At 40.6% G+C, this 21226-nt stretch overlaps 1 protein-coding gene across 8 annotated transcripts in view; it reads right to left on the bottom strand.

The window, feature by feature from the left end:
- Positions 1-21226, bottom strand: part of MAST4 (microtubule associated serine/threonine kinase family member 4) — a 595073-nt gene that overhangs the window by 6708 nt on the left and 567139 nt on the right. For 5 of the 8 annotated variants that reach the window (XM_033179737.1, XM_033179739.1, XM_033179740.1 and 2 more), the window contains 7 exons: positions 19641-19768; positions 19058-19293; positions 14872-15072; positions 11629-11858; positions 10913-11035; positions 2276-2412; positions 69-250 (listed from right to left, as the gene is read on the bottom strand). In XM_033179737.1, coding sequence (XP_033035628.1) covers positions 69-250; positions 2276-2412; positions 10913-11035; positions 11629-11858; positions 14872-15072; positions 19058-19293; positions 19641-19768 — 1237 coding nt within the window. The remainder of the gene's footprint in view (positions 1-68; positions 251-2275; positions 2413-10912; positions 11036-11628; positions 11859-14871; positions 15073-19057; positions 19294-19640; positions 19769-21226) is intronic. The other 3 variants (XM_033179742.1, XM_033179744.1, XM_033179738.1) reach the window with 2 other exon arrangements.

The raw sequence follows: 21226 nt of genomic DNA, 5'->3' as shown, positions 1-21226 counted from the left end.
ATGTTTTTTGGGACCTCACATGACTTTACCTCCTCCCCTCTGCTGTTTAGACTAGGAGACTCACTCACCAGATGGGAAGTCAGGGGTGGAGCGGTAGCTTGGTGTTGGAGACCGGGGAGACAAGCTATGAGTAGGGGAACCTGGGAGGCTCTCGCCCGACGACAGGGATCTGTTCAAGCAGGAGAAACTTCGGCTGGTGTGGAGTAAAGGAGAAGGCTGCTTGGCTAGCTTTTTGAAAAGAGATCTCCTTCTAGAGCAAAAACAGGAAGAAATTGTTCAGAGTCTTCTTTTAGAACTACTCCTGCCTCCCCAAAATACCAGTGTGCTTAGTTCAATAACTCCGTGTGAGGGACAGGCATACAACAGGAGATCCTGTTAAAGAGCGGAACACCAATTTCCTGTTAGAAACTTTCTTACGGCATGTAAAGGAAGAGCATTTGGTAGTAGACAGTGGAGGCTCTCTCAATTCCAAACACTTAAGAAGAGTTGGGAAAATAGGAAAAATATAAAATGTATTTAAAATACATTCATTTACTTGTTAGGTTTATGAGGAGGATGTTCTTTGCTTGAAAGCTTCTGAGTACCTACCCCTAAATATGTGGACACAATTTAACTAAGAGATAATACAAAGTAAACCTCTGAGAGCAAAACCATTGTACTGGAAATCAAATTATTTAATGGTGATAGGCTAGGCAGAGGCCAATGAAGTGGTTATTTGCTGTGCTTCTTCCATTGTGGGCTCTTGAATATTCCTAACAACAATGCAGGCTGTACAATGACATAGAAAAACCGAGAAAGGTGAAGCTGAAGTGTATCGTATCAGCAGGGCAGCAGACACTGTACTGCAGCAGAAGCAAATGTGGATTTGGTACTCAACGAGCACATCTTAAGGCAAAAAGCACAGCTTCTGACAGCTTAGCAGGGCATCGGGCTGTGCAGAGTTCTTTTACCATATAAGCCTATATATGGTAAGATATAACCCACTCCACGTGAGCTTAAAGCAGAAAGTTTCTGGTTGCCAGCCCTTGAAACAATTTGTTCCAAATGATTTAAAGCACAGCCAAAATGTAAAGCATAATAATAAAGAGAAGAACTGGTGTGTGTGTAATTTTAATCAAAGTAATAAATGTACTTGGGTGAAAAAGTCAAATAGTTCTATAAAAGTACAAGGAAAAACAGCAACTCCTCTACTGAAGTTTTTCTCTACTCTCCAAAGAAGTTGCTTTGTATTCTTTTACCTGTTTTTTTCTCCCATTTGTCTACATATTGCTAAATGTTTGTACACTGCTATTTTTTAGTTTTTCAGTTTTAGAAATTATCTGTTGATTTCCTACTATGAAAGATGATAATTAAGCTCTTACACAACACCCTTCCACTTTGCAACCAAATATATTTCTCCTTTTCTATTCTTCCCAATATAGTGAAAGCTAAATTTTTGGTTAGAAAAATGGCCAGTATTGCATTTTATATTATAAATATTGTTCACAGCTGGGCCATATGAAACATAATTCTGTTCCTTTCTTGTATAACTTTATTGTTTACCCCCAGAGTTAATACATGGTTTTTCGTTTGCTTGTTTTTCTACATGTCTATCATCAAAAATCCTTTTAATATGATGTGACTCATCAGGTCCAATTGGGTAAAGAAGAAATGCTATGGCATTGCAAAGGAGGCACATCCAGAAAGCTGCCTAGCAAGAAACAGCCCTGCCAGAAACACATACATCTTGCTAGTGTCTGCAAGCAGCACAAAAAGATACTGATCGGTGCTTCCCAGGCTACAGAACTATATAAGCTAGTTCGTTTTTCAGTGAGTAAAACAAAGCCCTTTTACTTCTAGGCTTATTTGGAATCTTTAAAGATACGGTTATTTTAGAATATCTGGCATTTTAAAAATAGCAACTGTTTGTTTTTTGATAATGTAAAGGACATTTTAAATGTAGATTTCATGTTAAAAACCGCCTGAAGATCCAGTTCCTCAATCCAACTCAACTGAAATCAAGTGAAGAGGCTTAAAAAACAGCAAAGGGCTTTTCCTGACATTCACACATGATAAAAAACAATCTGAATCCTTCTACAATGTAAATATGTAAGTCCTTTTACCATGGAAATTAATGCTATTATGAATATGGACTTTTATGTATACATATATGTGAACCATAACATAAAATTTCTCACGGAAAAACAGATCTTCATATGTAAGCATTTAATTAAGGGGTAACTTCTCCCCAACATAGGTATACACCAAACTTAAAAAGAATACCGATTTTACTAACCTTTCGAGACTTTCTTTCTTCTTGGATTTCTTGCTTCGCCTCACCATCCGGCTCTTATAGCTGTTTCTCCTGGCTGGTCCAGTTTTGATGGATGTGTTTTCAAATGGGGTAGTAGTGATTGACACCTTATTCCCACTCTATAGAAAAGATGAGGTGGTATTAAAGGGAAATTCTGTGATGAAGCAAGATCAGAACAGAGATGAGAGATTCGTAGACAAATACAAATAGAAAGGAGCATACATATAAAAGGCCTTCTGTTTCTATATAGCCCTTCAATCAATGAAGTCCTGCCAGAATACAAACTGGGTGGAAGGCAAAATATGAAGGTTCTTTAAGAGGGTGAGCTCTGGGGTCCACAGATCTGAGTTCAAATCCAAGCTCTGGGCCCTTAGCAGGCTGCTACCCTCCCTACACCTCAACTTCCTGTGCCAATTAACAATATAATCCTACCTATCTCCTGGGGCTTATTTGAGGACCACATGAGAGCAAGTCTGTAAAGCCTTCTGCACCCAGTGCAACACCAGGAAAGAACACTATAAACAGGGTAACTAATTATCCCACAAGTGTTAAGTAGTAATGTGCCCAGTGGCTGTCTGCTCTTGGTTGATTTTTCTTTTTTCTCCTTTTTATGGTTTTCCTTTGGCCTAAAAATTGTAGCGTAACAAAACCGAATGAGACTTTTAATTTGAATTATTTTAAAAGGCTCCTTTTCTATCACCATAAAACCTGTCAGTTTGCAGAACTGAAACATTTATGCCAGCCAGTGGGAAACATCTTTTTAACCAGGTCATACAGGGTAAGGTAATTTCTGGTGAGTTTCGGTGTCCTTTCTCTCAATCCTGGGAAGGGGCTTGCTGGGCAGCCTCTAGGGAAACTGAGCATAGAGTCAGCAGTCAGGCCGAGGGGGGGGCCCAGGGCAGGTGAGTAGTCCCTGGCACTAATTACCCTTCTTGAATTTCATAATAACCAGGGGGTAAACCTGTCTTTTCAAGGTCACAGATGGCCCCGATTACCATGAAAGTACAAGAGGTACAAGGAAAAGGATCTTTCTAAAGGCCCATGCATGGAAGATACCTAGAGCTCAGCTCAACGTGGTACCAAGTGAAGGGGAGTTCGGGGCAGTTAGGTATGGTGGCAGCAGAGGACGGAAAAGACAGGGAATGACTGTCTTAAAGATAGCATCTACTTTCCCCTTTGATTTGGGAAGTAATCCATGCTACAGTAAGAAGACAATAGGGAAGTATAACAAAAACATTGAGAAGCTTACCACCCAACCAGTAGTCATATTTCCTGCTCGTCTTTTCTCACGCATGTGTAAATAGGCACATATGTACACATGCTTTATAACTAATTTAAATCTCAGTTTATTTACAACTTTATGTTGCTTTTTTGTGTATTATATAATTTGGAAAAAGTTTCCCTTTATCATTAAATAACCTTTAAAAACACGATTTTTACTGGCTGTGCAATATATCCTATCAGATGGGTGAATCAAAATTATGTAATATTTCCTTACTGCTATTGTTCTCTTTTTTGTTTGTTTGTTTTTTGAGACACAGTTTTGCTCTTGTTGCCCAGGCTGGAGTGCAATGGCACGATCTCGGCTCACTGCAACCTCTGCCTCCCAGGTTCAAGCAATTCTCCTGCCTCAGCCTCCCAGGTAGTTGGGATTACAGCATGTGCCACCAGGCCTGGCTAATTTTTTATTTTTATTAAAGACGGGATTTCTCCATGTTGGTCAGGTTGGTCTTGAACTCCTGACCTCAGGCAATCTGCCTGTCTTGGCCTCCCAAAGTGCTGGGATTACAGGGGTGAGCTACCATGCCCAGCTGATGATTTTTTATGTTTAAATTCTTATACGGTTTGATGTTGTCCCTTATTTAGTTTGATTATTAGTGTTTCTTTAAGAAATGATTTATTCAGTCTTACATCCAGTTTAATATTGGAAGGTCTTAGTATTTTATTATTTGTTTTAGAGTTCTTTAATTTTTTTAAATTAAAAAAATTTTTTTGAGATGGGATCTGGCTCTGTTGCCCAGGTTGGAGTGCAGTGGTGTGATCACAGCTCACCGCAGCCTCGAACTCCTGGGCTCAAGTAATCCTCCTGCCTCACCCTCTGAGTAGCTGGGATTATAGGAGTGCACAACCACGGCTGACTTAGAATTCTGTGTATGTTTAAGACAATATACTTTCATACTTAACATCATATTTGCAGAAAATATTTTAGGGAAAGAGGGCTTTAACTTCAACAAGAGAAAAAAGTTTATTTTGTTTTCTATTGTAAAATAATAAACATTCTTTATGCAGGCCCCAAAACATTAAAAATAAACCTTTATCTGATAGTAGAGATTGCATTTTATTTGTTCTTTAATGAGAAAAATCATTTTGTAAGTATGTAAGGTCTACCATTGAAGGTTTTTTGGAGTGGGGTCTTCTCTTCACAAATTGAGGCCATGCTGAAATTTTAGTATTTCCTATGGTGAAGGAAAGGGGCAATAAGCATGGCAAGCTCCTGTGTCACTGATGTTCCTTCAGTCCTTTTTCATATGCAGAGAGTGGACGTGCAGAACCACAATGATCACTGGGGCTATTCTATCATGTGTGCCACTGGAGCTGGAATCCAGTTCTGCTCTTTTCTAAGAATACAATTCAGGATTGACTTCTGTATCTCGAGCCATAAGAGACTAACAATGCTACCTGGCATTTTAAAAGCATATATTTATTTTTAAACCATTTTCATATATATTTTCTAAATGTATTTTCATAAACAAGTCATAAGGGTTGTTTTACCCTCATGGCCTGGAAGAGTTTGTCATCGTTCCTTTGCAGATGAAGAAAATGGGTTCTGAGACAATGAGGTTCTTGTTTCCCAAGGTCACTGAGAGTCCAGTGGAAGAGCCCACGCTGCCTCTCTTGCTGCTCACCCCCAATGCTCCTCCTACCAAACCCCGCTCCCTGTAGGAAGGGAATGTCCCCCAGTCCTCTCCACCTCTCCTGAGCCTGGCACAGTGCGTAGCTGGTACTTAATGAGTGGTGGTGAGGGAAACAGGCACTTGATTGACATGTGACATGGTCAAAGTATAAGACTGTCAAGATAAAATGAAGGAGCCATAAACATATAAAATTGTATGAGACACATATAAATCCTCAACATACTTATCATCAGAAAATAGTGAAGACCAGGGCTTGCTAAATGACAGCACATCACTAGACTCAGTACAAATGCTCCTACCATTATAAAGACCAAGCCCGGTTCTGTTTCTTGTCTCCACACACGGCTGTTCCAGAGGGAAATTAATTTAACTTACAGGCATATGTCAAAGACAACTTCTCTAAGGGGAAATACAGACACAAAGGCTACAGAGTACAATAATTAGGTTGGAAGTATTAATGGTTACAAAAATGGTAAGTGACTGGAAAAGTGGGAGGCGAGATTTGTGAAGCCTGCCACCTGGTGGATCCAGTCAGCTACAGCGAGTGCTACCTGAACTGCTCAAGGTGGCTTACTAGGTCGCTTTACCCACAATCAACTTCTCCTGATTAATGACTGACCTCATATAGGAGAATTTCTGTAGCACTTGTTGAAAAAATAACAAAAATGCAGCTGGCAGACTGTTGAATGTTCAATTAATTCACTTTTTAAACTATTTTCATGACTGGTGCACAGTGTGAAGAAAATTATTTCAAGTTGCTGGAACTGAATATAATAGCAGAAGTCAGGCTGTCCAATTTCTTCTCTCGGTCTGGCTCTAAGTTAGCTTATCAATTTGGCCCTGGGTAACTCACCGAACGACCGCTTTTGCATTTCCTTCTCTGGGAAGTACAGATGGGGGGTGGGCCCCCTGCATCCCTGCATCCTCAACCCCTTCACTACCCAATCTTGGCCATCTTGCACACTGTATCCTCACATTAACCCAGGCTTCAGCCTGATGGTTCACTTGTATACCTCATAAATCTTGATACCTCCTGTCCTCGTGTTTACACACTTCATTATTTGGCCTAGACTATTGTGCACCCCTGACTATATACTGAATCGCCACTCATTCATCAAAGCCTTGCATGGATAACCCTCAATTCTTTGACGCCATTCCTGTCCACCCTGGAGAAAAGCCATCCCTCTTTTGGAACTTCTGCCATGTTTATAGTCTGTTACTTAAGTTGAACATTTTGATTTTAACCTGGCATTGCCACTGTTTCCCCCTGTGAACATCAGACTCTAAGTTACTGGCAACTGGAGACTTCACATGTAGAGCAGTGTGCTTGTGGTGGAAAGTGCAGGCTCCGGAGCTACACCGCCTGGGTGCAAATCACGTTATGCTCCTTTCCAGCAGATAAGCTTAGGCTGCTTTGTTATCTTCTTCTGCTTTTGTTTTTTTTCATTTGTGAAATGGGAACATTTATAGTTATAGCACCTACCTCAGAGAGTAACTGTTTGGATTACATGCATTTATTCCTGTAAAACCACAGACAAGAGTGTGGCAGGCATCAAGCACCCTTGCCCCATTAACTATTATCCTTATGTGTCTTTTTTTTTTTTTTCCTTGAGACAGAATCTCACTCTGTCACCCAGGCTGGAGTGCAGTGGTGCTATCTCGGCTCACTGTAACCTCTTCCTCCCGGGTTCAAGCAATTCTCTGTCTCACTGGGATTACAGGAGCCTACCACCATGCCCAGCTAATTTTTGTATTTTTAGTAGAGACGGGGTTTCACCATCTTGGCCAGGCTGGTCTTGAACTCCTGACCTCGTGATCCACCCACCTCAGCCTCCCAAAGTGCTGGGATTACAGGCATGAGCCACTGTGCCCAGCCCTTATGTGTCATTTTTGTGTGGCCCTTGCCGTATTTTGCACAAGGCTCTGTGCATATGAGGGGCTTGACAGATATGGGAGGATGGTAATCAAGCTATTTGATGGCCCCCATTTTAGTACACAGAAGCTCCCCAGTGTCCATGGAAAGGAAATTTCTGAAGTAGAGGCTGGTAAAGTTTTACGGCTTCTATGCATTGGGGATTTAAACTAATGCTATACTTAAAAAGCAGCTTGGTTGAGAAGAAAGTTTCTTGGATCACAGAAGTTAAGCCTGGCTAATTGGAACAGGTAATAGGACTGGGCCAAGTATCATCTCCACCTGTAACACTAGTGGGTGAAGAATGACCTCAGTCTACTTATAAAGTTGTTTTTAGAAAGACTGATGCTGTCTACAAGCTTTCCTCATGGCAGAAAAGCTTTGAGGTGAAGCTGAAGGAGGACACTGTCAGGGATTCACATAGCCAGTGGGGAGCGGAACTGGATAACCATGACATTTTATAATTCCATGGATCGAGGATGCTGAGTGACTTCAGACAAGTTTGTCTATGCATGGAAGATACTGCTCCCATAGCAGGTTCACTTTGAAGTTGTGAAGGTAAACAAGACCAAATGTGATTCTATGAAACATGGAAAATGCTTACTATATTCATAATCCAAAAGACAAACACTGTACAGGTAGTCATGCAGTTCTAAACATACACCTACAGCCCTCTGTCAGGACTTCTCCCCCTTTCTCTAAGAGTGCCATGACATTCTGTAAAGTCCTTTGCAAGTATAAAACACTGTAAACAGCATTCGAGAGTACCATAGTACAGCCAACATCCCTGCTGTTAAACCAATGATGGCACACAGGAGCCCACCACTGACACTAGTCACTTAATACTCTGATTTCAAGAGTCACTGGTTAAATTTGGAAGGAAGCTGCATGATTATACAGTTCACTGGGAAGATAATTAAATCCCTTGTATCCTCTTGGTTTCATGACATTGCTTACTCCTCTTGAGTGCTTCCTTTATGAACACAGGCAGGATGCTCTTTGGATTTGTGACAGAGTACACCATGGCCTCAGAGGGTGCCAATGGCTCTCCACTCCACTGTGTTTAAGCAGTTTCAGTGACACACGTTGACTGCATCCAGAAATGAAGGCTTTGAGTTGTGCAAGGTGCTCCATAATCAGACGAGGGCAAGATAATAGAAATGGGATCATCTGAGTCTGCTAAGAGACCTTGCCAGAGTCCTCTAGGGGAAATACACACTCAAATTTCATAGAAGCAGGAAGATAAGTTTTAAAATACAAAATTCTATTAAAATACTTTACAAAGTAAATCATGAAAGTGATCAATTATGTCTGAGCAAAATAAGCCAATGTATATTTCTCAATATATATATTTCAGTATATTATTTATTATTCTGATGTTGTGAACAGACATATGATACTATCTAAAGATACGCTGTCGCAGGAGCTGTTCTGCATAAAATGCAATGCTGCTATAAAGAATGTAGAAGACAAAACACATATTACCATTTGAAATCCCTTTAGCCATTTTTAAATCACTGATAAGAAGATTTGGAAAATGTGTAGCGGGATGAGTGACACCGAGCGAAGCTCCTCCACAGAACACAGACTTACTCTCTAATGCAAAGGGTCAAAGTGAGCGCCTAGAAAAGTTCAGGCAGCGCTTTAAAGAGTAAGCACCTTAGTCTGCCTATCTTTGCAATCCTTACAAACTGAAAACAAAGGATAAAAAAACCAAACAATTCCCTGGGTTCTTGTCCACAACGGGTGGTTCTGAGCTGAAAGGGACCACCATGGACCACAGGATTCAGGATTGTGAGAGAAGCAGCTGGTGAAACTCATGAAACTTTGTGTCTCATCTTGACTTCTGTCTTGAGGAGTCTAAGGTCACTGCAGGTAAGTTTCACAGTCCAGGGATCTCAGTTGGCAATCCTGCTCTGCCTCCCATTCCTTGGACGCTCACTCTGAAATCATTGTTCCATCCCAGTTGGACAAAAATATTATCAGAGACAGATGCTCATCGAAAAACCTCAGATCTTATCCACATAGGTGCCAGAAGTGGCATTTGTTTCTAAGCAGTGGCCATATGTGCCAAAAGTGTAGGCTAACCCCAGTCATCTTAAGGCTTTTGCTACCAAACTGAAGGACATGTACAGCAAAACATGAATCAGGAAACAATAAAAGTGGCCACAGGGAACTTAGCTCCTTTTATAGTAACTTTTGGACAGCAAGGAAAGGAAAACTTCATGGTTTACCTTAATCCCACAAAATTATTGAGCCCCCAACCCCTGTGGGGTCTGAGCCCAAGACCAAAGTCTCATCAATACTGTGAACTAATCAATGGCAATAATGTTCCTATCTACTACTCCACATTGGACCTTTGGATATACACAATATTTACTCTTTCTGGAACCTAGGCCAGACTCTGAATTGTTGGAAGAATACACTTATGTGGGCTGGGGAAATGGCAGAGAAGAGAGGAGAAAAGGCATTTCACTGCACGTTTGAAAGATGTGCACACCCACTTCTCTACAGTGCCTTCCAAATTCCAGTTCAATGTCACTTCCCTGTGAGGCCTCTCCCCACTTATAGAATGTTCTCTCCAAAAGTATGATATTCCTCTCTCTCCTATAGCCTTAATTAAATTGTGTTTTGTTTTGTTGTTGTTGTTTTTGCTTACTGACATCTCCCATACTTCTCAAGGGCAGAGACCACACCTCAGTCCCCATGTAACCAGTGTCTACAACAGCACCTGCTTCAGAGCAAGTGTGCTAGGAACAGTCTGAATGAACATTATATTTAAATGATGTGCAAGTGTTTTATGTTTATATGTATTTATGCTTTGTCTCTGTAAATAGTCTGTAGGTTCTTTGCAGCTATGGCTCACATTTCTCTGGCTCATTGTCCCTTCCAGAGTCCAAAGCACAGTGCTTAAGAAACAAGAGGTTGTCCATAAATCTGTTGATCTGTAAAATAATTCTCTAAGTAGGGACTCCATTTCTCATCATAGACTAATTAGCCTTCATTTTCTGTAAAAATTTTAACTCAAACCCATATATTCATCTTTGTTTTAACCAGATCCATATTTTGAACCATAACTTTATATTCTAGAGTCAGCAAGTAGCAAATCAAATAACTAAACAGAACAGTCTGACAGGATCAGTGTGTGTCCTTTCTCTCTCTCCATTTACAATCATGCTTCCTGTGACCTTCTTACTCCATAGGCTCTATTCAGCTTACATTTTAAATATAAATTGATCCCTGTTTAAGTGAATTTGTATGGAGGGGAGGGAGGTCTAATAATTGCTGGGACCTCTTCTTTCACTACCACTTATTTTTTATAATTTATAGTACATGTGTATATATTTACAATTTTGTTTTTCAAAGGAACTCTAATTCTCAGATTAAACCTTCAGATCAAACCTCACAGTTTAATACAATTTTGTCTTCTCGTATACTAGAATGAAACCTGTTAGAAGTTCCTGAAGAAAGTCACCTTTAGGACAGGTGACTCCCAAAGAGATGTCACTGTGTAAAGTATATAAACAAAGAGAATTCTTACTACTTACAATTTAGAATGAGAAGCAAAATTAAATTAGGGAATGAGTATGCAGAAATAAAGACATCATTTCATTACATAAAACCAGAGAGTTCATAATATCTTTGTCTTTAAACTTGAGACTACTGAATACTTTCTCAGTAATCAGACATGGGTGTGCCACAGGGTAATCAATCTCCTGGTATTAGCCCCTTTGGGGCTGTACCATCATGCTGTCTCATCAGCATGGCCCTGACATAAAAAAAATACAATACCTTCAGTAGGAGCTCTATAACTTCTGTGTGGACGAGTCCATGCACCGGTTCTCCATTGATGTGTGTGATAAGGTCTCCAGCCTTCAGTCCTGCCTGGCACGCTGGACTTCCTTCTTCTACGTTCTACAGTCAAAGAAGAGAGGATATTTGTAGGCAAACAAATGACAACTCTAACACCTACTGTGTCTTCTGAAAGAATAATGAGCTAATTAGCAATGTCCTAAGCTTCTAATAGAAAATCTAACAGGTATGGTTACTATTCCTGTTCTATCATTATTCTAAAATAGGAAACTTTCTATGGTACTCAGAAATTTTCAGGTGATTCAGACTGACGTACCAGAGTCACAAAGAAAAAATAAAAATGAATGACCAAAACATTTCACGTGATTTGAGAAGGTAATTTTTAAAAAGAAGGTTAGGAAAAAAAAGAAAAAATAAAAGAAGGATAGAAATAGGATTGCCCTTGACTATGTCTACCAGCTTGGTATGTAAGAAAGAACAATCAAATATGAAAACTGGACAGAATTATGAGATACTCGTTTTTGCTAAATTCAATTCCACCGTATACATTCAGGGATGGAGTTCTAAAAGGAAAATGAAACAGGTCCCAAGTGCAAACTTAAAAGTAAATACATTTGCTATTTATCAGCCAACCTATCCACTCTCCAGCTTGGCTGGAAATGAAAAATCCCAAGTGTGAGACATGCAGGTTTTACCCAGACGATATGGTGCACTGTATAGATGTCACTGTCTCCCACATACACCCGGATGGCTCGGATGGTAAAGCCATAGTTCTTCCCTGAACTGTGGATCACAATCGGCTGATGTGGACTGGCAGAAGCTGCTGAGGAATCTCGGCTGGGAGAGGAATCTCGTGAAGAGGAAGGGTCCGAGGACAGGGAATGGGGAGACATTGGACTTCCCAGAGGGGAAACAGCAAACATATCTGTAACAAAGAAGCCAGTTATCAAAGCCCATGTGGCTCACACAAGCATGCATGCAGGCAACCCTCACCCCATGAGCCCTTCCAGGACTGGGGGCACAGTCACAACACAAATCCATTTGTTTCCAATAGCCAAATGAAGACAAAATAATATAAAAATGTTTCTATCAGTAATGAGGATGAATTCCAAAACTGTCACACTTCAAGAGTGTTGCTATTTTAACTAATTTTTCAGTTAGGAAAGAGAAAGAAATTTCAATAGTCTCATGTTATAATTTTTTAGTTTCTATGCTTATTAAAACAAAGCTTACCTTCTGGCTGTGAAATTTTAATGTTTTATTTTAAGTAGAGAAATAAATCATAGATGCATGTATTTCAAGTGTGTCTTCAAGTGGAGAAGACTGTATGTATTATATTAACAGATACTGGATTCCAAATTCTTCACTAAACAATTTTAACATGGTCCTTTTCAACACACATGGCCAGGAAAGCAGTTTATCAATTTACCAGCTGATTTCTACAATGCTATTGAATGAATACTGATTAAAGAATTTTAACTGGCCGGGTGTAGTGGCTCACACCTGTAATCCCAGCACTTCTGAGAGGCCAAGGTGGGCTGGTGGCTTGAGCCCAGGAGTTCAAGACCAGTCAGGTGATATGGCTAAACCCTGTTTCTACAAACAATACAAAAAAATTAGCCAGGAAAGGTGGCATGTGCCTATAGTCCCAGCTACCTGGGAGACTGAGGTGAGAGGATCACGTGAGTCTGGGAGGTTGAGGCTGCAGTGAGCCATGATTGTGCCACAGCACTTCAGCCTAGGCGACAGAGCAAGACCCTGTCTCAAAAAAAAAAAAAAAAAAGGAAAGAAATTTTAATCAGGAAAACAATGAAATGGTGACTTCTCTATAAACTTCTCTATTACTGTGGTGACAATTGATTCTCTTCACATATTACTTGCAATTCTAATAAGGTCTCTGAGAGGATAATGCAGGTGAGATAGAGAAACCTGAGGAGAATCTCAGTACATATTCCAAAACAGCAAATCTACTGCTTTCTTTGTTTTAGAAGCAACTGCTATGCTCTGAATGTTTGTGTCCCCCTAAAATTCCTATGTTGAAACCTAACCCCCAAAGTAATGGTTTTAAGAGGTGGGACCTCTGGGAGGTGATTAGGTCATGAGGGCTCTGCCCCTCATAACTGAATTAGTGCCCTTATACAACAGACTGGAGAGAGTTCATTCTTTCCTTCTGCCATGTGAGGACACAGAGAAGGTGCAGTCCATGAGGAACAAGCCCTTGTCAGATGCTGAAACTGTCGGCACTTTGATCTTGGACTTTCCAGGCTCCAGAACTGCGATCAACAAATTCTGTTGTTACCTTGCCCAGTCTAAAGTATTTTGTTATAGCAGCAGAAATGAACACTTTTATTTTTAGTTCATATCCCTGTTTCATCTACATGAATCTAAACAGACCTTAACCAATTATGTGAGACTGTCAGTGTGCGTGTGTGTGTGCACTTGAGAAAAGGCAGAATAATCTACAAAACATGCTGAAGTTTAGACAGGAGCTCAGTTGGAGCCAGGTTACAAAGTTCCCAGTGCTACCGAAGGCTCACCAGGGTGTGGTGAGTTCCACTGTGGCTACCATAAGCTGAAAGTATCCATACTACCCACTATTTCAATTCTTACGCTTGTTCAAAGAAGAGCAAAGCCAACTGCATCACAACCCATGCTCCTTCCCTCTCTGACTTCATGTAGCATCTTGGTTCTTTTCTGCTGGATCCCTTCTGTCTAATCAAAGGACAGGTGAAGAGATGCATGCTGGCAGGCAGGGAACTTCAAGACATGCAGGTGGGAGTAGGGCACTGGGGACACACACAGATCCAAACTGCTGAAAGGCCAGGCCCCTTCTTCTTTACCTTCTGGTCTCCCTTATCTCCCCAAATTGAATGATTTCCTTATTCTACCAAAGTATAGGCTTCCTCACTAGCTTTCAAAACTACACTGGCCCATATCCAACTTACCTTCCTGTCTGTGCAGCTGCACCGGGACCATCATCTTCAGGTTATGAAGAGTCATACAGACTAGGGATACAGGTGTTTGTTTTATGGAGCTAAACGGGACACCTCCCAGAAACTGAATCTGCTAGACTGAGCACTACTCCCAAATGAGCATTTGTTTATGTCAAATTGCTTTCTGCACAAATATGAAATTTTAAAAACAAAAACAATCCCTTTTATACATGATCTGTATTCTTCCAAAAACAAGCCATCTGCAATGTAACTCCAGTCTCTTGCTGTCATTTGGAGTGATATCACAACCATCAGGGTGTATATTTCATTTCTACCAGTGGGATTACTACAGACTCAGAGATCAGTAAAGGCAAAACCAGTTTGTGGGAAAATACTACAGTTCAACAAAACTTCAATTAAGCCCAGTTTTCCAAAACAGGGCAGAAGATGATTTGCTACCAGTAGGAGGAAGCATAGCTCAACCGACAGGGTTGGGAAAACCTAGAATTTCAATGCTGTCTGTGACTCTATCTCCAGAATGAAAAGCTTACATTCTGTAACTATTTTCCTCATTCATTAGATGAGAAAAGCTATATACTTAGCTTTCCAACACAAATGCTGTAAACAGCTCTATAAAGTGTATAAATTATACAGTCTAGAGAAAAAAAAAATTATTCAAGGAAGGAAAATTTATCATTTAACTTGGAGGGAGAAAAGAAAAGGAAAGGAAACAAAATAGAAACAAGCTTTCATGGGAAGGAAGCCTCTCTTGTACCCCTGATGCAGAAAGTGAGATGAAATAGGCCAAAATGCTCCTTGGGGGCCCTACAAATCCTGCAGGAAGAATTCAGAGTCTGCAGGCAGAAGCTCTCAAGAGCTGTCCTGGGACATGACCCGTTATTACTTCAAGCAATCTTGCAACTCATTCAGCATTCCAAATTGGGAGAGGAGGGACGGGACCACATGCACAAATCACACAGTTTCATGCGAGTAGTATCTCTCTACCTCCTGGGATCATGAGGGACAGAGCACTGGCAGAGAGGGACTTTGTGACTTTCCCAGAGATTTTCTTTTTTTCTGTGCTTTCTAATCGCTGCCGAGCCATGTGAGAAGCGGGTTCACTGGATGGCTTTGAGGAATTATCTGTACTGTCCACACACTCGCTTCGTCCATTTATCTGATCCAAGTGCTCTGAAAAACTGCCAACTGTACAAAGAAGAAGGGATAAACACGTTCAGGAAACTCTAGGATAGGAGAGGTGGGAAGAGGGGAAGAGAGAGACAGCAGGAAGAGTAAATGCTGGAGAACATACTCCTATGTGGCCGGTAAGTCCCGACAGTGTCAGGCGAACATTAACAACATGTGATTGGTTTGAGAAAGGTGACGCGGAGAAGGAAGAGATAGAAGAGGCGTCTATTTAGGCTTCATTCTACCTGTACACATATCTGCTAATTCTCAATCCATGACTCCACTTAACCAAAGGAATTAGTTTCTTTCAACAATCTATATTTTTGAAACCTTGCAGAGACAATTCTGGTGCCCCTACCACACATACCATGAAAGGCTGTGCCATGAATCAAACATTACCTCCCAAACACCATGGCCACCCACTTCATACTGTGAGTACCTTATGATATTGATTATCATTATCAATGCTGTTAATCATAATTTTGACACGTGGACATTGTTTCATCACTCCCCGTAGACTTATGCCTTGCTCTTAGAACACACCTCATACTAGACTGAGGCAAGTAACGGACAGAAAAGTGCCTAACGTGTCTCTTCTCACTTCTCAGGCTGTATGCCTCCATTCTAAGCTCCCTATACATTTCAAAGGACAAGCAAGACAAAGGGGATATTACTCTCTCCATTACTCAAGCTCACTTCATCCTCCTGGCTTTTAATCCAGCGTATCAAATGCTGATCCTCCCTCATGCTATTTCCTCTCCCCTCTAAACCACACCTTCTTTACTTTTAATTTTGTTAATCTTTAATATAAACTGGAGTTATTTTTAACTTAAAAAAATGAGGACTTCCCTCAACAATGGAGCATAAGAGAGGATAAATATGGAGGTGGGTGCAGAAATGGAACATCACTGATGCTGGCCCGGTGAATGCAGAGGCTGAGAGTAAAGAAAGCTCTGCAGCAGGGTGACATGTTGAGTCCTCCAGAAGGAAGCTGAACAGCTATTCCTTTTGATTTGTCCTACTCTTTCTTTCCCAGGTTATTGGTCTTCTATCCTGCTTTTCTTTAAAAACATCATTGATAGCACATTTTTGTCCATCCAGGAGAGACAATGCTCATCTCATTTTTACTTCTAAATGCTACATTATAAGCCCCATGTGCTTAAAAATCTTCAACTGTCTCATCACCTTTAGAGATACAATCCATGCAGAGTATTTAACACCACTATAAACGATCTTATGACACTGTTGACCATATGACACTGTTTGCCTAGGAAAGAATTAGACCTATACTTAACCAGCATTTCTCTTACATTGCTGTCTATACACCTCTTAGTGGTACGGTTGTAGTTTGGTCCAAGCTCATGGACAAAGTTCAGATCTTACAGCTGTGGTCTAGGCTAAGGGAAGCTGGGAATTTGGACAGCGGCTTTAGGCATGACACACTTTGTGGTCATCTACTGATGACATACTGATGGTGCGTATGTACAGGAAAATACTCATGGACTTACACATAACACCCATCTGACCAACAAAGGGAGATAACGTTAAGGCAAGTATCAATCTTTTTACTCCTATAAGATAAGATCATTCTCATTTAACAGTATATTCCATTCTCTTACAGAAATCAACTACTGAAGGTCTTGATAAAAACTGCTTCGCAAGTAATAAATCTCATCTCGCAAAACTGAAGCTTCCCTTTGAGTAAGGTACACACTTGCTTCTTTGTAATTTGGTTTGGATGGGATCACTGACAAGTCTAAAATGAAAAGTTGAATCTCTTTACAATGAGTAATTGTTGGATACATTCAACCCCTACACCTAAGACTTCAAGACATTTATTTTGCATGGCTTCAAACACAATGTAGTCATGATAAAAGAGAAACAGGTATAAAGTTGTACTTCCCTAAATGCCAGAGTGTGGATATACAACTTTGTGTCACCTCTCCCCCTTGCCTCTGCCATCTCATTTTGCAGCACTGCACATAAGCGTGAGCTTCTTTTCTACCAATGGTAGATAATGTCACTTTAATGTTCTCTAAATGTCAAGGGTTCCTTCTTTTTGGTGGTGGAGCAATATAAAAATCAACAAATTTAATTTTACTACAGTCACGGTTTTCAGACTCCCTAATTACCCTTGGCTATAAGCAAATCAGCTCATCTCTCTATTCTGCACAGCCCCCAAGGCCTTTGATTATTTTTAGTGTGTGTATGGGAGAGAGACAGAGAGAGAGAGAGAGAAAGATGGTGTGAATCTATTAATCAGAATGCATGGCAGGACCTAGGTGGATTTTTTTTTTTAAATTATGAAAGTAATCAATCAAATGCTTAGACACGATTCCCCTCCCTTCCCCTCCTACCTTTCCAGTAGTGAGTAGGCTGAGGAGACTAAGAGATAGTAAACAGTTCACTATATTCAGAATAAATTTTAAATCGAGGTGAATATACTCTATTCAGAGTAAGGTAACTAAGAACCAGATAAAGGCTTTTGTAACCAGGAATAGAAAATACCAAGATATCTACATGTGATCTGAGCACCAACATGAGCTAGAGATGGTCAGGAATCTTAGTCTAACAGGTTGCCTTTACACTACTTCCTCATTGCTGTTCTCTTGGCTTTACGTTTAGGATAAATGGAATTATGCAACATGAAAACAGAACCGAAGTGAAGAGAGAGAAGAAAATCTAACCTTATTTTCCTCCACAATAAACTATAAGCACATGTGAAGCTTCACAGATCCAAACTTCTTAGTGAGGTTGAAATAAATCCAGCCCATAAAATTTGTTTTTCTTGAAATGATTTAAAAAAAAGCTTACACTATGAATATTCACTTAGTTTAAAAAATGTTGATGAAAAATCTTGGAATCATTCATGGTTATCAATACAGCATATTGAATGTAGCTTAATGAAAACATTCATTATAGCAATTCTAAGCCATATACATCTTTTACTTTATGAAAAAGCATAAATGCACATACTCTATAGAAGAACATGCTGTGCATAAAATTTTCATAAACCAAATGATATTTTAAATGAACTTAAGAGGCTTGTTCTGGGGCAGTTAATTGCAAGTTTGATTATCTAGTGAGGATACCTCCATTATTAATGACCAGCAAGTATCCATGATATATTAAGCTCCTTAAAAAATCTGTGAAGACACTGTTCCTCTTGTCAGGAAGGTTACATCACACAAAGGTAACATTAAAAAAGTGCTTTCAAAGGCCCAAGCCCACTTGACTGCCTCCCAAACATGCAAAGATGTCTCAGGAGTTTCTTACTCCAATTACCCAGAGATGGGGAAGGTAACTTTTGTCTTCAGTGGAGTTATTTCATATGCACGTAACATACCAATTTAAATCATGTTGGTATTTCTGACTCTCCTTTCCCCTCCTTAGTCCTAGATGGACCAGGACAGCATTAAGTGTCGTGCTGCACTGAGCCTGAGTCTACTGTGGAGACAGAAATTATTTGGTACAACATAACCCTTTAACAAAAGCCAACTCCATCAAAGAAACAACCATCTGTTTCAATGCTAGAGAGAAATCTGGCTTTATACTGTGCCTTACGGGTGATTCAAGACATCTTCAAGGGTCATTTTGACAAGCTGACTACTTGATACTGGCTCTCACACTGAACTTTGAGTTAGATGCAACTGCGTAAGACATACCTTTGCATCAACAACTGTGAACACACTCCCTTAGTATATTCTGACTTATTTCCCTCGAAAGATTCCCTGCAACCTGGCTGAGAAAGTGAAATTTGGCTCCAAGGTCAAACTGAAGCAGTAACAGTTTGCTGCATGGCTGAGCAATGAGGAGCAATCTGAGATATCTCATCTTAGCTCTCAGAAGATCGTGTCTCAAGCCTAAGGACTGAGGCCATGGAGAAAGTCTAGTAGCATAAAACACCCATCTTTACTGCCTGGCGAGGCCATCCCTGGGACTGAGCGCTAGGAGTCACTTAGTGTGGTGAAGAGGACAGCAGGCACTATGGCCCAAGGCTTACCTGACAGGGTGGAGCTGCTGATGGTGCTGGCTGGAGTGGTGACCTCAGGCTCCTCCTGGGCACTCTCTTCAGGAGGAAGGGCTGGCTTTCCTGGCTCCTCATGGGGGTCTCCAGGGCGGGAGGCAGCTTCATCTTGTTCTCCCTCTGTTGAAATAGCCAGTTTGGGAAGTAGGCCAGAACTGAGTTTATGTCTGTTGCTTTCAGTATCTGAAGAGTTGGATGTTGATAGCTGTTGCCTTAATTAAAAGCAAAAACAAAGTCATATACACATACTAGAAAACTGTGTTAAAGGTGAATTTTGGAAGAAACCAGGTGAAAATCGGACTTGGATAAGCCTAACCAAGAGATGTCTAGTACAATGGTTCTTAATGTGTGGTACCCAGAGCAGCAACATCTGCATAATCTGGGTACTTGTCAGAAATGCACATTTTCAGGCCCCACCCGAGATCTACTGGATCAGAAACTCTGGAGGTGGGAGATCTGTGTTTTAACAAGTCCCCCAGGTATTCTAATGCTCACTGAAGTTTAAGAAACTCTGCTCTAGTAGCTACTGCTTATATTACTTAAGAGGCATTTCACATACATTTCAGAATATTCTGAACTCCAGCTCAGTGTTTCTGTGGATGGCAAGGTTGTGCTTTTGGTTTTGTCCCCAGAGTCTTCCTTCTCTTCTGCTGAATTCTGAGTGATTCGATCTATACTGCTGAAAACCTGGAAGGCAAATAATCGGTGCTTATTAATATCTACTAAAAAGAGTTTGTCAGAAAAACACTCCAAGTCTTGGGAGGAAAACCTGAGAGGATAACTAAATTCTGAACTGAAATTGTGTATTCAGAAAGTACTTTCCAGTGTTGTTGACCAGAATCCTGAGACGAAGGGTCAGAGTGAGTGAGTGTGAGTGTGTGTGTGTACATATATACAAATAGGGAGCTATGAATTCATCATCCTCTCATCATATCTTGTTGCGGACTTTGTATCTGCAAACAAAATCCACAGATGCAGTGGAGTTCTAGGCCTCGGGATCAATGCACATCTTGATTACCTTTTAACCATGAAGTCAACTGGAAAAAGAAAATAACAGAGAAAAAGATTTAATGGCCACCAGTCAGGGGTAGGAAGAACAATGAATTGGAATTGAGTACAAACAGAATAAATTCTCTGTTTCAAGACTGGGTGGTGGTGTGGCAGGGATGCAGTACATATTTCGTTGTAAGAGCCGGAGGTATTTGTTTCGCTTACAAATCACATCTACAGACAGGCAGTTTCCTATGTTGGTGCCGGGGGTCCTGAAGGGGATTGGATCTCAGGTAAGCCCAAGGTCTCAGCTGTCTCTGAACCTCTGTTGTCTCACAGGAAAGAGAGAAGGTAAAATGGGGGTCTAAGAGCCTAGGGCAGGAAGCACTCCCTACTGCCCTGCTCAGACACTTGCTGCTCTCATGGGAATGGTCCTGAGGCCTCCTGTAATCTACTAGGAATAGCAGGAAAGTGGCTAAAGAACAGGAGACAGTGGGAAAATGAAATACCCACCAAGGCAAAGAAGGAAGCAGTGTTTAGGGGTTGGCTTTGTTGTCTTTGATGGCCCAGAGAACAGTCCTGGTCTGAGTCTACACTTAGCAAAGCTTCTGTCCTGACTCTAGGACAGACTGGCTACCACCTTCTCCAGGGAAATCCTTACCTCAATGCCATTCCCATAAACAGGGAGGGTAGTGCTGGCCAATTTGCAGGTGCATCTAGGTGATCATTTAGAAAAAGCTACAGAGCACTTTAAAATCACTAAATGTTATAGAAAAGCTAAACAATAATCATGCAAAATGCCATGGCAACAGAAAATATGTAGCTACTGAAAATAGCAAAAGGGAGGTAGGGTACCCTCACGTTGATTTCCACTTTTCCTAGGGCCCTGTTCTGTCTCAGAACTATCAGTTTTCTTTGTTTTGATTAATTTTTTTTTTAATCTTACCTCTTCTAGTAAAAAGGCATCTTTCTCAATCATCCATTTTATTATCTTCTACCATTTTCATGATTCTAGCTTGGCTTCCTACTGGCTTTTCAATGTGGCTTATAATTTCTGTTTACTAGTTACGAGTCTTTTTTTTTTTTTCCTTTTTGTGGAGAACGGGAACTCGCTATATTGCCCAGGCCGGTCTCGAACTCCTGGGTTCAAGCTAT

Source organism: Trachypithecus francoisi, unplaced genomic scaffold (genome assembly GCF_009764315.1).
Source record: "Trachypithecus francoisi isolate TF-2019V2 unplaced genomic scaffold, Tfra_2.0 Lachesis_group2, whole genome shotgun sequence".
Lineage (NCBI taxonomy): Eukaryota > Metazoa > Chordata > Mammalia > Primates > Cercopithecidae > Trachypithecus > Trachypithecus francoisi.
Note: the sequence above shows the minus strand (reverse complement) of the source record. Positions and strands in the feature narration are given on the sequence as shown.